At 37.6% G+C, this 15463-nt stretch overlaps 1 protein-coding gene across 10 annotated transcripts in view; it reads left to right on the top strand.

Annotated features, from left to right (window-relative positions):
- FMNL2 (formin like 2) overlaps window positions 1-15463 on the top strand; it is a 303439-nt gene that overhangs the window by 257316 nt on the left and 30660 nt on the right. For all 10 annotated transcript variants that reach the window (XM_081261219.1, XM_081261221.1, XM_081261223.1 and 7 more), the window contains exons 10-13: window positions 3655-3729; window positions 9344-9454; window positions 12033-12182; window positions 14004-14105. In XM_081261219.1, coding sequence (XP_081117345.1) covers window positions 3655-3729; window positions 9344-9454; window positions 12033-12182; window positions 14004-14105 — 438 coding nt within the window. The remainder of the gene's footprint in view (window positions 1-3654; window positions 3730-9343; window positions 9455-12032; window positions 12183-14003; window positions 14106-15463) is intronic.

Here is a 15463-nt window from a genome sequence, read left to right on the forward strand (position 1 = left end):
AGAGGCTTGGTGGATCTGATAGGAGGGGTCGTTCTGGTTTGTACATTGAGAGAGGAGAGCAGTCACTCAGATTCTTCCAAGGATTCTTATCTTGGCAATCTGTCCTTTTGTGTATTTGAATTATTTTTCACTAAGTTTATAGTAACTATAAAGAGAAATATAAATCTCTTCCTTTTGAAGATGAAAACTATTTCTGTTTCATGACACACATGTTCTCAGCATGAATTTGTCTGTTGACAGAATGAGGGATTTGTAAAGAAATACATGGAGTGGGAACTCTTCTTAATGTCTATTTCAGTCCTGCCTACCAAGCCAATATCATTTTGGAGATATTTACCCATCATGAAATTAATCTGGTGTTGCTTATTTTTGATTTGACGTCATCTCTTTTTATTAACTGGCTATGTGTAGTTTGTTTTGTTACTGCCCACATACACTTTCCCCTGTTATTTAAAATTTATTTACTCTAATACCTTGGATGCAATCCTTGAGTATTTGTGAGTTATCCTGTTAGTAATTTTACCTGTTCAGGGTCAGCGTACTAATTCCTGTCCTGCCTACCCCTGTGGGTCCTTCCTATTACAACTGTCCTTCTTTGCAGCTTTAACCTCCAACACAGATGGAGGTGAGGGCCTATGAGGGCAGAAATGGGACCAGGTGGCTGCATAGTGCTGTACTCCTGTGATACCCAGATGTAGCAGTGTGTGTTTCTTTTGTGTTGATCAGTTGGAAATTGAATAAACTGGAAAGGTAATTATCTAGCTATTTTTCAACTGGTCTTGTAGTTGGTAGTCAAAATGGCTAAGTCAGTCTAATATTGTATAAGTCACTAGTTCCTAAATGTTTGTCCAGAAACCATGGCTTTTTAAAAGCCTGAGTTCCTAATCCCATCTGTGCAGATTCTCATTCAATACCTCTCAGCTTGGACCCCTGGAGTCTGCTGTATTTAGAAATTTGTGGAAAATTCTGGTGCACATATGTCAAGTATTATGTGTGTGATGCAAGGGTTGTGATTTTTAAGTTTATTTATTTTTTCCTGGTCTCTTAGGTAATTCTGGAAGGGTAGAACTATCCTCTTTAATGGACTATGTTGATCTGAGCATTCTGTGCTATGTGGGAGTGGGATCATTAAGTGGGCATTGGGGACTGATTCTCGTCTTGGTTTTGCCACTCTGTTGACCATCCATCAGGTTAGGGATATTTAATCTGTCTGAGACTTAGTTTTATTCATAAGACAAAGGTATCAGATTATTCAAGACACTTTTCAGCTTTCTACCATTCTTTGATTTGAAGGGCTTTGCTCTACTAACAATTGTGTCTGTTGTCATTGTTCACTGGGTGTCTCTTACCTTTTCTAAAGGAGTGAATAAGCTCAATAGACCATTAATCATGGTCTACTTCTCAAAGAGCTGGTGTCTATCCCCCACTCCAAGAGGGCCTTTCTTCCTTTTCTTTTTCTTGCCATTATCATCTTGAAGCCAGTCATTCTCCTCAAGTTCTTATGTTGGGGTGTGTGCTAAAATAAAGTTGCGGTTGTGATTCTGACCCTTTCTCTGCCAACCCTTGGCAATTTTCAACCACTGGACCCTCTTTGCAGGTGAGGATGCTTGTCCTTTTGGATGTAGATGTAACTGATGTCAGAATAGAGAGCAGGGCCTAGAGTGCTTCACTATATTCAACAAATGTTTTGTTTCTAGGAATTTGCCACATATTTGCTAGAGGGTTTGGCTGAGTGCAGGGGCAGAACATGATGTCCTCTTAGGTTTCTGGTCCTTGGCCTTCATGGAGCATCAAAACAAGTAATAGTGTTTTTAAATCATGCATGTCCATGTCACCCCACCCCCACTCAGGACTATTGAATCAGACTCTTCAGAGTGGAACTGGACAAGCAGATTTTTTCAAAGGCTGTCAATTCTCCCTTCCAAACCAACTCTTCTTTCTCCTGTCTGGGCTCATGTAATGTTCCTCTGCCTCTTGAAACTATTTTTAATTAAGGCAGATATAAATAAATGGAGAGTCATCAACAGAATTCTGTAAAACTGTGGTCTTATTCTGTTGGAAGAATTTGGTCTTTAAGACTAGAAGACCCTCACAGGTTAGAGGCTGTTTCCTTCTCATTCCCAGGGTTGGGTTTAGGTCTAGGAGCTATCACTACAGATGTATTTAAAAATAAATAAATACATTTTTTGCTTTTGGTAATTGTAGATGGACAGAATGCCTTTATTTATTTATTTATTTTTTTATTTTTATGTGGTACTGAGGATCAAACCCAGTGCCTCACACATGCTAGGCAAGTGCTCCACCACTGAGCTATAGCCCCAGCCCTACAGATGTACTTTTGACACCTGTCTATAGTGGTTCAATGGTTCTCTCTTTACTCTAAAACATAATAGAGATTAGTAGTAAATAAGTCACCTTTTTGTGAAGTATTAACACAATTACTTGTTTATCTTCTATTCAGGGAAATTCACAAATAATTGAGTACTTACAATGTGCTAAGCATTGATCTGAATGTTGAAGATATAGTAGTAAATAAAACAGACAAAAGTCCTGCCTTCATGGAACTTTCTGTTCATCAGTACATATGTATATTCACATGGAATTTAACATGACTGAATTAAATGTCTGCGTTGTAGCATTATGAAATACTATTTTAGAATAATTCCTCAGGACTAGCCTTGCCTGGCTATCTCTAAGATCATAAATGGAATCAAAATTTGGAGCTTAGCTTGTGAAATCTATATTTAATTTGCAAAATGCTACTAATTCAGCATGTGGTCCATAGTTCAGGTAAATATTTTTTTGGAGGTAGAATGTATAAAGCAGTAGGTGTAGAATTTTGCTACTTAAAAGGTAGCCAAGGACAGTGACAGAATTGCAATTCATCTTTTTATTTTGGGACTAGTATTTAATAAAGTCTTTGACATTGTGTTTTAGCTTGATGTATTTAAATATTTATTTCCATGTATGTGAAAATACCTGGGAGCCCTGGGGTTCCCACTATTTTATCTGTTTATTTCACCTGTTCAATGAAAGCATTAATTTGAGCTAAATGCTTATGTTTCAGGCCTTGGGGCTGAATTACTACTTCACGAATTTCCACAAATTTCTATATTCACCTTATGTGGGTTAATATAGCTTTCCAAATTGTCTGCTTTACTTTTGTGTTGTGATTTATGCACTAAAATTATTTGATACAGTTAGACATGAAAATTTTGAGTTGCTTTCAAAGAATTTAAAAATTATTTTAATCTTTTAGTATGTCTGCCTTAAAAGTAATTTGGTAAAAGGAAAGCTGTTGTCATTCATACACATATACATACACACTTTTTTTTTTTGCCATGAGTTATGATCTTGGATTCTCAATGCATTTTAAAATATTGTTGGGTGTGCAAACACAACAATGAGTTAAGAGCACATTTGATATTAATTTTAAAATATCAAGAGAATATGTAAAAGAAATCAAGGATCAGCTTTTAGTCCTATTTCCGGTGGCTATTTGTGAATTAACTAACTTCAGAGAGAAACAGTGTGAGAGAGGAAGAGGAAAAACAAAGATATTCTGGAAGTAATTATTAATGCTGAAATTTCCATATCTAATTTTGGAATGCTTGTGTTTAGAATGTGACATGGCAACAAAAATGTATGTTTCAGGTTTGTGGAGAAAAACAGCGCTTCGAGAAGTTGATGGAACATTTCAGGAATGAAGACAATAACATAGATTTTATGGTGAGTTATTTAATACTACGTTCAATAAAGCAAACTCAATTTCAGCACTTTTTCCCTAAGTATATTCATACATATACATACACATGTGTTATACAGGACAGACAGAAAATTGAGTATAATATGCTATAGATCCTTTCTAGAATGTTTCTCTTCATCTGTATCTTCCCTTTGTGGTATTTGTTTACAGTTTTATTCATTTCAAACACATTCAGTAAACACCAAGAGTGCTGATTATGTATGGCAAATAAAGGGGGAAGCCACACAACTGGGGAAAAGGAAATTGAGACCTGGTTCAAATGCTTACAACTGCCAACTTGAACTACCAATGGTACTACATAACATTTGTAGGGTATAAGGAATCTTGATGTTTTTGACTTTTGCAGACTCCAGTCAGTTGCCCTTCTCCAGACTGTATTCTCAAAAACTATGCACTTTGCTTTGTAGAATTGACTTTTCAGCAGTGATTCCCCCTCCTTCAATCTCTTTCCTCCTTTAGTAACTCTGTGATGGCATAATCATACTGTACATAGTCTTAGCAGGCTAAATCACATGCAGAATATCTGGTTTCATAGCAGTGCTACTGTTCTCAGGTGAGCACAGCAAAATACATTTAAGCACTTCTGAATCCATATGCCCAAATCTTATTTCTGGACTGAGATGGGACTTACCATAGAGAATTTCCTGACACATTACACACTGCTGTAGTGGATTTGACCCAATCCACTTGCTCTAGCAACCTCCTGGACCCAGGAGATCCTTCACTGAGTTTAACCTAACCTGGAGCAATTATCCCAAACAGTTCTTACATTGCAAAGCCTCTACTTAGGATGTCATGTAAAGTTTTATTTTGAATTGCTTTAGTGACTATAAAGTGTAAAACAGAGCTTTTCAGATTTCTAACCCTTTTATGTGAATTTTCTTTTTTCTGGGACCTCAAATTTTATATGCATCCCTAGCCTTCATTTCCTTCCAAAATCAGTGAGAAAGATGAAATCTTTTATAGAGAAACTGTTCTTTTCCATAAAGCATGTTATTTGCTTTTGAAAAATGAAAAAACATGTATGTGAAACAATGCATACTTTTATATTCTTCTTAGGATTTTCTGGAGAAGTTCAGGCGAATGCTGGCACTGGTAATGAATATGTAAAGAGGTCTGGCCTTGGTTTACATTACCAGCTTCTTTTCTGTTCCTTGTAAGGAGGAACGTTCTTGTTTGATTAGAGCTGAGGGTGCAAACTGGAGGTCCCAGACTGAAGCCATGCTACAGGCTTGGTGAACATAATGTTAGATGTTTGATTTTTTATTTTTATTAAAAATGTCTGATAACATTAGGCCCCTGTTTCTTTAAAGATATTATCTCCAATTTGTCACAATCTTCACTGTCCATTATTGTATTACATATGACCCATCTTACTTATTTATGATAACTGCTAACCCTGTCATTTGAGTTTGCTGAAATTATAAGCCCATTAAAACATCTATACCTTGCTACATCAATGTTTATAGTAGCTCAATTCTAAAATCTTAGAGAGTTTATACATCTTCCAAAGATGTCCAGTATATAACATTGCAGCCTAGGTGACCTTCAACAGATGAATGGATAGAGAAAATATGGCATATATACCCAGTGGAATACTTTTTTTCTTGTTCATAAACAAGAAGGAAATTACTGATATTTGCTCATAAATGGATGGAACTAGAGACTATTATGCTAAGTGAAATAAGCCAGTACCCCAAAACCACAGGCCAAATGCTCTCTCTGTTATGTGGATGGTAGCACACAATAAAGAGACTGGGAGAATAGAAGTTCATTGGATTAGACAAAGGGGAATAAAAGGAAGGGACAGTGGATGGGAATAGGAAAGACAGTAGAATCAGACATAACTTCCTATGTTCATATATGAATATACAAGCAGTGTAACTGCACATCATGTACAACCACAAGAATGGGAAGTTATACTCCATGTATGTATAATATATCAAAATCCACTCTTTTGTCATGTATATCTAAAAACTACAACAACAACAACAACAACAATAAAACACGTATACCGTTGTATTACAGATTGGAGCCAGTTCCTGTCAGTTCACTTACTCATATGCACACATGCAAGGTACCTTCTTGACAGGCTGCAAGAATTCAACTCCTGGGCATTGCTGGGCACTGGTGCATACCTGTAATCCCAGTGACTTGGGAGTCTGAAACAGGAGGATCACAAGTTCAAGGACAGCCTCAGCAATTTAGCAGGACCCTGTCGCAAAAAAAAAAAAAAAAAAAAAAAAAATTAAAAAAAAATAATAATAGTAAAAAGAACTGGGGATGTTGCTCAGTGGTTAGTGTCCCTGGGTTCCAATCCCTACTATGAAAACAAACAAACAAAATTCCCCCAAACAAACCCCAAATACTGTTATTGCTGGATTCATATGTTATATAAAAATAGTTGTCTTTTAGGTATATTATAAAGTCAGCAGATCATTTAGATCTATTTTTCAGAAGAGAAATAGGAAGATGCTAGAATTCAACCACATTTTCCCTCCAGAAAATGAGGTTTTTGATAAACTGGGAATGCAGTTACATTGCCCAATCTCCCAAACAACATATTCCTCATAACATGTAACTTTTTTTTTATATGTAGTTTAAGACCCGTTTCTGTGTTTTTGTGGAGAAAAGAAAACAAAAAACTGTCAAAATGATTTTTTAAGTTCATTTAACCATAGACCTTGAAATACTTTTTGATAAATTATAGTAGAGTCCCCTTGTAACTTAGAGAGTTTATACATCTTCCAAAGATATCCAGTATGTAACATTCCAAGAGGACTCTAACTCAGTAAAAACAATTTATTTATTTATTTGTTTGTTTGTTTGTTTGTTTATTTATTTTATTGGTTGTTCAAAACATTACAAAACTCTTGAAGTATCATATTGCATACATTCAATTCAAGTGGGTTATGAACTCCCATTTTTACCCCAAATACAGATTGCAGAATCACATCGGTTACACATCCACATTTTTACATAATGCCATATTAGTAACTGTTGTATTCTGCTACCTTTCCTATCCTCTGGTATCCCCCTCCCCTCCCCTCCCATCTTCTCTCTCTACCCCATCTGTTGTAATTTAATTCTTTCCCTTGTTTTTTTTTCCCATTCCCCTTACAACCTCTTATATGTATTTTTGTATAATAATGAGGGTCTCCTTCCATTTCCATGCAATTTCCCTTTTCTCTCCCTTTCCCTCCCACCTCATGTCTCTGTTTAATGTTAATCTTTTCCTCCTGCTCTTCCTCCCTGCTCTGTTCTTAGTTGCTCTCATTATATCAAAGAAGACATTTGGCATTTGTTTTTTAGGGATTGGCTAGCTTCACTAAGCATAATTTGCTCTAATGTCATCCATTTCCCTGCAAATTCCATGATTTTGTCATTTTTTAGTGCTGGGTAATACTCCATTGTGTATAAATGCCACATTTATTTTATCCATTCATCTATTGAAGGGCATCTGGGTTGGTTCCACAGTCTAGCTATTGTGAATTGTGCTGCTATGAACATTGATGTGGCATATCCCTGTAGTATGCTCTTTTAAGGTCTTCAGGGAATAGTCCGAGAAGGGCAATAGCTGGGTCAAATGGTGGTTCCATTCCCAGCTTTCCCAGGAATCTCCATACTGCTTTCCAAATTGGCCGCACCAATTTGCAGTCCCACCAGCAATGTACAAGAGTTCCTTCTCCCCACATCCTCTCTAGCACTTGTTGTTTGACTTCATAATGGCTGCCAATCTTACTGGAGTGAGATGGTGTCTTAGGGTGGTTTTGATTTGCATTTCTCTGACTGCTAGAGATGGTGAGCATTTTTTCATGTACTTATTGATTGATTGTATGTCGTCCTCTGAGAAGTGTCTGTTCAGGTCTTTGGCCCATTTGTTGATTGGGTTATTTGTTATCTTATTGTTTAATTTTTTGAGTTCTTTGTATACTCTGGATATTAGGGCTCTATCTGTAAAACAGTAAAAACAATTTTTAAAAAGCTAAGGGGAGGGGCTGGGGCTGGGGCTTAGTGATAGCCCACTTGCCTGGCATGTATGAGGCACTAAGTTTGATTCTCAGCACTGCATATAAATAAATAAACAAACAAACAAATAAATAAATGTATGTCTATCAACAACTATAAAAAAATAGCTAGGGGGAATTGGTCTTGGGGAAGAGGTTGGTGATTATAAACCTGAGTCCCTCAGTCATTTTACCTTCTTCCTGGAGCTTCTGCTGGGTCATTGCCTTTGAGGGAAAGCCTGAGCAAGATATTTCCACCATAAAAGACTGTCACTATCAAGAGCAAAATAGATCTGTTGAATTCTGTTTTATTATTTATTAGATTGGAAACTAGTTTTCTCTGGGACAGATCTTAGGGCCACTGCTGCAATTGTGAGGAGAAAGCACCAAATCAAAGCTTTCATGGAATAGAAACAGGTGATTGCATGGAAAGATGGGCCAAAGCTCTGTTCCTGTTCTCTTGGTAGGCTGGAGTACAGAGAAAATGTTTAGAAAAAATTACCTTGTAGTGAGGGTTATAGGTGATGTAGTCCATTAAATGTTGTTGTTTGCAATAGTTTTCATATTTTTATACTATATATATATATATATACCTGTACTAATTTACTTGATTTGCCGTGTGTACTATATGACTTTTTAAAAACAGGTTTACTGACATACAATTCTCATAACTTCCACATTACCATTGAAAGTGTATAGTAGGTTTTTTAACCATCACCACAATTTAGAACATTCTGTCACCCCCCAAAGAATCTCTGTGCCTGTTAACAGCAACTTTCTATTTATTTTACCCCCACCCTTAGGCAATCGCCAATCTATTTTCTATTTCTATAGTTTAGCCTGTTCTGGGTATTTTAAATGAATAGAATCATAAAATGTGTGTGTGTGTGTGTGTGTGTTGTGTGCTGGGGATTGATCCCTGGACCTCATGCATGCTAGGCAAGCACCTTGCCACTGAGCTATATCCCCAACTCTTCTGTGGTTGTTTTTTGATTGGTTCTTTTCACTTACTATGATATGTTCAAGTTTGTCCATGCCATAACATGTATCAGCCATTTCATTCCTTTTTATTGTTGCACAATATTCCATTGTGTAGATAAACCACATTTTGTTTATCCATCAGTTGGTGGACATTGGGTTCTTTCATGTGGTTATAAATAATATTGCTATGAACTTTTGTGTGCAAATTTTTATGTGTATATGTTTCTTTTAGCTACATAAGTCACATGGTAACTTTAACATTTTGAGGAGCTTTCACACTTTGCAAAGTGACTACATTATTTTATGTTCCCACTAGCAAGGAATGAGGGTTTCATGTTTCTCTACATCCTTACCAACACTTCTTACTATATTTCTTTTTATTATCAGTCATCCTAGTGGCTGTGAAGTCGTATCTTATTGTGGTAACTCTATGACTTTTTAAATTAAAAACATTGTAAAATGTTATTAAAGACCCAGTGAAATGAAGGACTTGGTAAGTGAGCCTAATTTGTGTATTAAAAGCATATGCCTATGATTCAATGAGAAAAAAGTTTAATGTCTGTCTAATCCCTTGGCAATTTCATTTCAGGTGGCCTCGATGCAGTTTATTAATATTGTAGTCCATTCAGTAGAAGATATGAACTTCAGAGTTCACCTCCAATATGAATTCACCAAATTAGGCCTGGATGAGTATTTGGATGTGAGTATAGCTTATAACCTTTGGCTTCAGTGTAAGAATTGATTTATTGCTTACCCTCGGTGGTGCACTTCTATAGTGGCTAAGGAATGCTTAAAGCTCTGCATAGTCAACTACTGTCGTGTAGTTAAATGGAATCAATCCAAGTGATGCAATCTGCCAGAGAAACTGGATTCTTGTAGACCGTCTGGGACCTCTGGCAGTCTTTTGCCAGCAGCCTTTTAGTACAGGAGCCAGATGACCTCTTGCAGTCCGGCTGCAGCTTACCTGTGTTTGTGAGCTCAAGTCTGGGTCAAGTCTCATTGCATCCCTCACCCAACTGCTGCACAGTTTGCATTCTTGGTTACTCTGAGGGCCCCATCTAGGCAGGGAAAATCAAACCAAGACTGCTGTAGAGTGAAGAGAAATGCTCGGAGGATAAATAATGAGGAAATGAAGACTAGAAACTTCCTCCTGAAGCTGTTAATTTTTGCTTGAAGGGTTTGTGGCTTTAGAAGTTCCACTTTTGGGTTTTGGGAGAGGGGTGTTTAATTTCTCTTTTCCAGGTTTCCTTGCAGAAGTGCTCAGCTAGTTCTCTGAAGTTCTTCAGTTAAGAAACTGAAAGTTGGTGTTCAAATCATAAATGGACATGAGAATCTATGCATGTGAAGCATGTCCTTTGACTCCTAGACAGTTGTGTTTTTTTTTTTTTTTCCATGTAGGAATGGTCCAGTTGAATTTGGAAGATTGGGCAGGAATTGCTGACCTCAATTTCAAGGCTGTTTCTAGCTATAGAGATGATAGGAGCTCTTCCCTTGGACAGTTGTGATATTTAGCTATCCATCTTCATGAAGGATGAAGTTCAGATTTCAAGCACTGTCTTTTCACAGCACTGGGAGGGAAAAATCACAGAGATGGTTACTCTTGACCTGAGCGGCCTTGCTCACCAGAGCAACCAAGCTACCCTGGAGTAGACTGTCCTGATGTCTAAAGTCTCTACTCAGGGAGAGACATAATGGATTTCCATTAAAGACATGTTGGAATTATTTTCCTATAATTTAAAGACCCACCGATGCCATTTTTGGAATATTGTATTTAAAGGAATTTTTTATGCATTCATATTGAAGTTTATCTGTCCTCTTTCCTCATATGTTCAGACCAACAGTATTTGAACAAAAATTGGGCACATAAATTCCTAATGGTTTTCTGGGTCTGGCTTTGTGATATCTTGCTTTATACTCCAATGTGTAATGGCAGGTTGGTGACCTATCAGTGAATACCTATTATTCATTGTGAATCTTGTGAAAAATCACAAGAAATTTCTTCACCATTTTCATCATTTTCTGTTCTGGCCTTTGTTTTGAACTATGGTGGAACATACCCTCTTTCAAAATAAGCTAAATTGTAGGTTAGAACCTAGCAGAAAACCCATTTTTCCAAGAATTTACATGAAGTGGAATTCCTCTTAAAATTTTTAAATTTTATCAAAACTCTATTTCTTGAATTTTGTAAGTATATTGGTTCTGCACTCTAATAGATAGAGGTAGTTAGAAAAGTAATAAGATGAATACATAACATATAAATACCATATTAGTTTACAGAAGCAGCTTTGCATGTAGTCTTTGATTTGTTCAAAAATGCTATTGGCATTATCCATGTGCCAGATATTATTCAAGCCACTCATTTATCCTCAGGAAAATGCATAACTAGTGTTTCTTGTAGAGAAGATTCATTAATTTATTTGGCCTTCTCTGAGGCAAGTTTATCTTAATAGTATCTGAATTCCTTCAGGATCCCTGATCAGGGATACAGTGAACTGGGGAAAGCTTTCTGATCTGTGCTTTGGAAGCCCTGAGCTGTTGATGTGGGGCACTGCGTTAGGGAAGCATTCATGAAGAGTGAGCTCTAGAAATTTGCACTAAAATAAACCCAAGATTTGGGCTAGGATTGTGGCTCAGTGGCAGAGCACTTGCCTGATGAAGCACTGAGTTTGATCCTCAGCACCACATAAAAATGAATAAAATAAAGGTATTGTGTCTATCTACAACTTAAATTAAAAAATAAATAAACCCAAGGTTAGTGCCCAAGTCACCTCCTGTATAACTCTGTGTCCCACCTGGGTCCACCATCACTATCCAGGCAAGATGCACCTACTACAATCTTCTCTACTACCCCAACACCCCTTTAAGTTTTATGTTGTTTCTGACCGTTCCCTCTCAAAGCTACTTTTAGTTCTTCTGTTGTCTTGATTTCACATATATCAAGTTGTTTAAGACTGGAGTATAACTACATGGGGTAGGAAGTATTGGGGGGGAAAATTGTATATGTAAATACACACATGTCAATATGTATATTTTATATACTTATATTTACATGTGTGCACATTAAATATTCACATAGTTATGTAAATATTTGATGGGTAAGAAACCAATCTGATCCTACCTTCTTAAATTGTCACTTATCATTCTCTTAAGGAGGATGATGTCCTAAACCTTTTGGAAAAGGCTGGACTTTGGGAAGAAACAAACCTTGTAGACGGTTGGGTAAGTTTGTTCTGTTTCCAAAGATAAGCTAATGTCACCTCTCAAATTCTGATTTTTAGAAGCTGAAACACACAGAGAGTGACAAGCTGCAAGTACAGATTCAGGCTTACCTGGACAATGTGTTTGACGTAGGAGCTCTGCTGGAAGACGCAGAAACCAAGAATGCCGCCTTGGAGAGGGTGGAAGAACTGGAAGAAAACATCTCTCATGTAACTACATCTCAGAAAAGGGAAAATTGCTGGCATTCCCTCTGGGTGCAAAGTAGAACTAACATACACTTTTGTGGCAGTAACTTAAAAGAATCAGAGTCTAGAAATGAGCTGTGACTGGTTAGAGAATTATCATAAACCATTCTGGGCTCTTTCAAAGAAGGCAGATGTGTTACTGAAAGCAAAATGGAACCCCTTGCTTTGCCTCAGCTGACCTACCTCTCAGGACTGCAAAATAAATTGCTTGTCCTGACAATCAGTTACAGGCACAGGAGGATTGAATCACTGGCATTACCTAAGGGATTAGAGGGGAATGAAATATGGGAATTTGGCATGAGATGAATAAGTATTTTCTGAACATTAGCCACCTTCTTCTGAAAATGTCCACACAGTCCCATGGAGATAATTAAATAGTGTCTTTTGATGCTTATCTAAATATTCCTGTCTTAATCACTTAATAGTTTCATTTTAGCAGTAGACATTTTTAAGGAAATCAGTGAGCTCTCCCAAATATCATCTTCGTTGAGGAAGACTATCCTCTCAGAACAGTGTCATCTCTATATTGGGGTAGTGATCTGATCTTGTGTGTGTGTGTGTGTGTGTGTGTGTGAGGGGGGATTGACTAGGGACACTTCACCTCTCAGCTACATCCCCAGATCTTTTGATTTTGAGACAGGCTCTCACTAAGTTGCTGGGGCAGGCCTCGAACTTGTGATCCTCCTACCACAGACCAAGTAGAATAAGAGTCTTAACAGTCTTCAGAGGTTGTTTATTTGTTCATTAAACAAATATTTCAGAGAGTACAAGAACAAACAGAGAAACCCAAGAATTTTGCACCAAATTTTTGGCCTGAATTGATTACCACTTTTCTTTATTGTGAAGTGAATTGTCCCCATTTAGGGGAATATTATTTTGCCCTTTGAACAACCCACATATTTCTCCCCATATTTTATTTTTAAGTACTGGGTGTGTGTCATTTCCTTTACCTTTTACCATTACTTTGAAAATGGGCATCTGCCTGGCTTGTGCTGAGCCCCCAACTCTCCTTTTGTAAATACTACAATGAGCTAGTTGGCGTTTACGAAACAGTCTAAAAGCCCAGTATTTCTCCCCTTAAGAGATTTGTATTTTGTTCTGAGCCTAATTAGTGTAAATCTCCACTCTTCGTCTTTACATTTTCTCTGTGATTTCCTTTACTTACTGATCATTTTTAGTAAGATGTAAGAAATCAGAAATTGCTTAATCATACAGCTGTGTGCAGAAAGCTCCTTTTAAGTAAATAGTGCATGTGCTTTCTCCCCCCCTGCCCCCCACCATCTCTTATTCAGCCTCAGCTAGTATGACCATAGAGTCTACTTTGTAGCAGGCCATCTTTATTTGAATGGCTCCTCCAAATAGCTTTTATTAGTTGAATAATTTGCGTTGAAACAATCTGTTGTGCCTTTTTTTTTTTTTTTCCAGCTACATCAACAATATTCAAAAGCTTTTACCTGACATCTCTTTCTTGGGGATGGGGATGACTCTCCTCCCTCACCTTACTGTTCTCAACCCTTGCTAGCTCCAAAGGATCGGAGGGAGACACATTGGATATTTAAACACTGAGGTTTTTATTAAAGATTATGTATAAATTATTCTTGAGAGAAACAAATATATTTCCAGAACCATTTTATAAATACTAACATTTCCATTAAACAATTTGTATAAGGACATGCAGGACTCTAAAGGGCCCCTAAAGGTCTTAGAGCTACACTTTCTGAGGACTAAGGACCTGGTCTAAATGATCCTGTGTCGTGACACAGTTTCCTTTTCAACATTTTACAGTTATCTGAGAAACTGCAAGACACAGAAAATGAAGCCATGTCTAAGATTGTGGAACTGGAAAAGCAGCTCATGCAGAGGAACAAGGAACTGGATGTTGTGCGAGTAAGTGTAATGATGACAGTCCCCCAGGTGGAGTGATGGTAGATGTGGTCCAGTTTTGGGCTGGTTGAAGCATTGATGCAGCATGTTTATTCGGGCCATTTCAGAGGTGACCCTTCAATGGAAAGTGCACGTAGTCAGAGTCTGTGTACACATGTGTGTGCACTCACATACTGGAGGTTCAGGATTTCCTTATCACAGATTTTGGGAGCAACAGTTTTCCCATTTGGAGGAGGATGAGTTGATTCTGAGGCTCACCCATTTAGAAGGAAATAAAAACATGGCATGGATTTAATTCATGCCACTGATTTATTTTTACTAGGACTTGGACTTCATGGTATTCCTTTACTTTGCTTCTACTCAGAACTGGGTTTGGTGGTTGCTGTGGAAACCGTGAATCACAGCATAGGCTAGACCTGGTGACATTCACCAAGAAAAAAAGGAAAAAGCAAAGCCAATTCATTTTATTATCAGATAATCCCAGTTATTTGATTTGGCTGTAGCGTTGTTTTACCTTACATGTCAAGTATTTATGGAGTGCCATCCGTGTGCTTGGGATTGTGAAGAACATAAAAGCACCAACATGCCTGGAGGGGGTTTGGGCAAATGGCTTGCCCTTACACCACTGTTTAATGCAGCAGCACATTTTATGTGATGGTTATCATGTCTGTGTGTGTTGCCTGATATTCTGACATGTCCTTTAGTTAACTCTGGAAATTTATTTTCTGGCACACCATCGAGACAAAGTTGTAGCATATGGACTCAATTCAAAGTTCAGACTCTTAGATTATTAATAATAGACAGGGTGTGAAGAATGTTTCCCTGCCTGCTGGAGGTTTGTGGTGAGAGAGCACATGTGCAAGGCCCAGCAAGTAAGTTCAATTCCATAAAACTCCTTTCACTGGAACTTCTATGGGCCCCTAATAAAAGAAACCAGGGCAGCCTTTGAATTGAAAATTGTAACTTCTTTGTTTTCTGCTAAAAACCTACACAGAAATAAGTAATTAGTGGAGGGAAGCTCAGGCCTGTTTTGTTAACTGCATTACCAAAAGGAAAACGTTACAACAATTGCTGTCCTGAGATTGGTCAAGGGGGCATTATGAGGGCCAGAGAAACCCATTCAAGAACAGTCAGCCCCTGGTTACTCATGAATAGATTAGTCTATGCTTTGCAGATTTTTAATCCTAGTCTGACTTCTATCGGAGTCTGATTTAGGGCCCTTTGTTTATGATTAGCTGATATGCGTACCTCAGAGTTACAGATGGATTTGAAAATTAGTGAAAGGAAAACATGCCACATCAGCAGAACATCTCTGGACATTTCAAAGTCAGCTTTTGGGAATAAAAGTCATCTCTGCTCTC

This window comes from Spermophilus citellus (assembly GCF_964194105.1).
Source record: "Spermophilus citellus genome assembly, chromosome: 11".
NCBI lineage: Eukaryota > Metazoa > Chordata > Mammalia > Rodentia > Sciuridae > Spermophilus > Spermophilus citellus.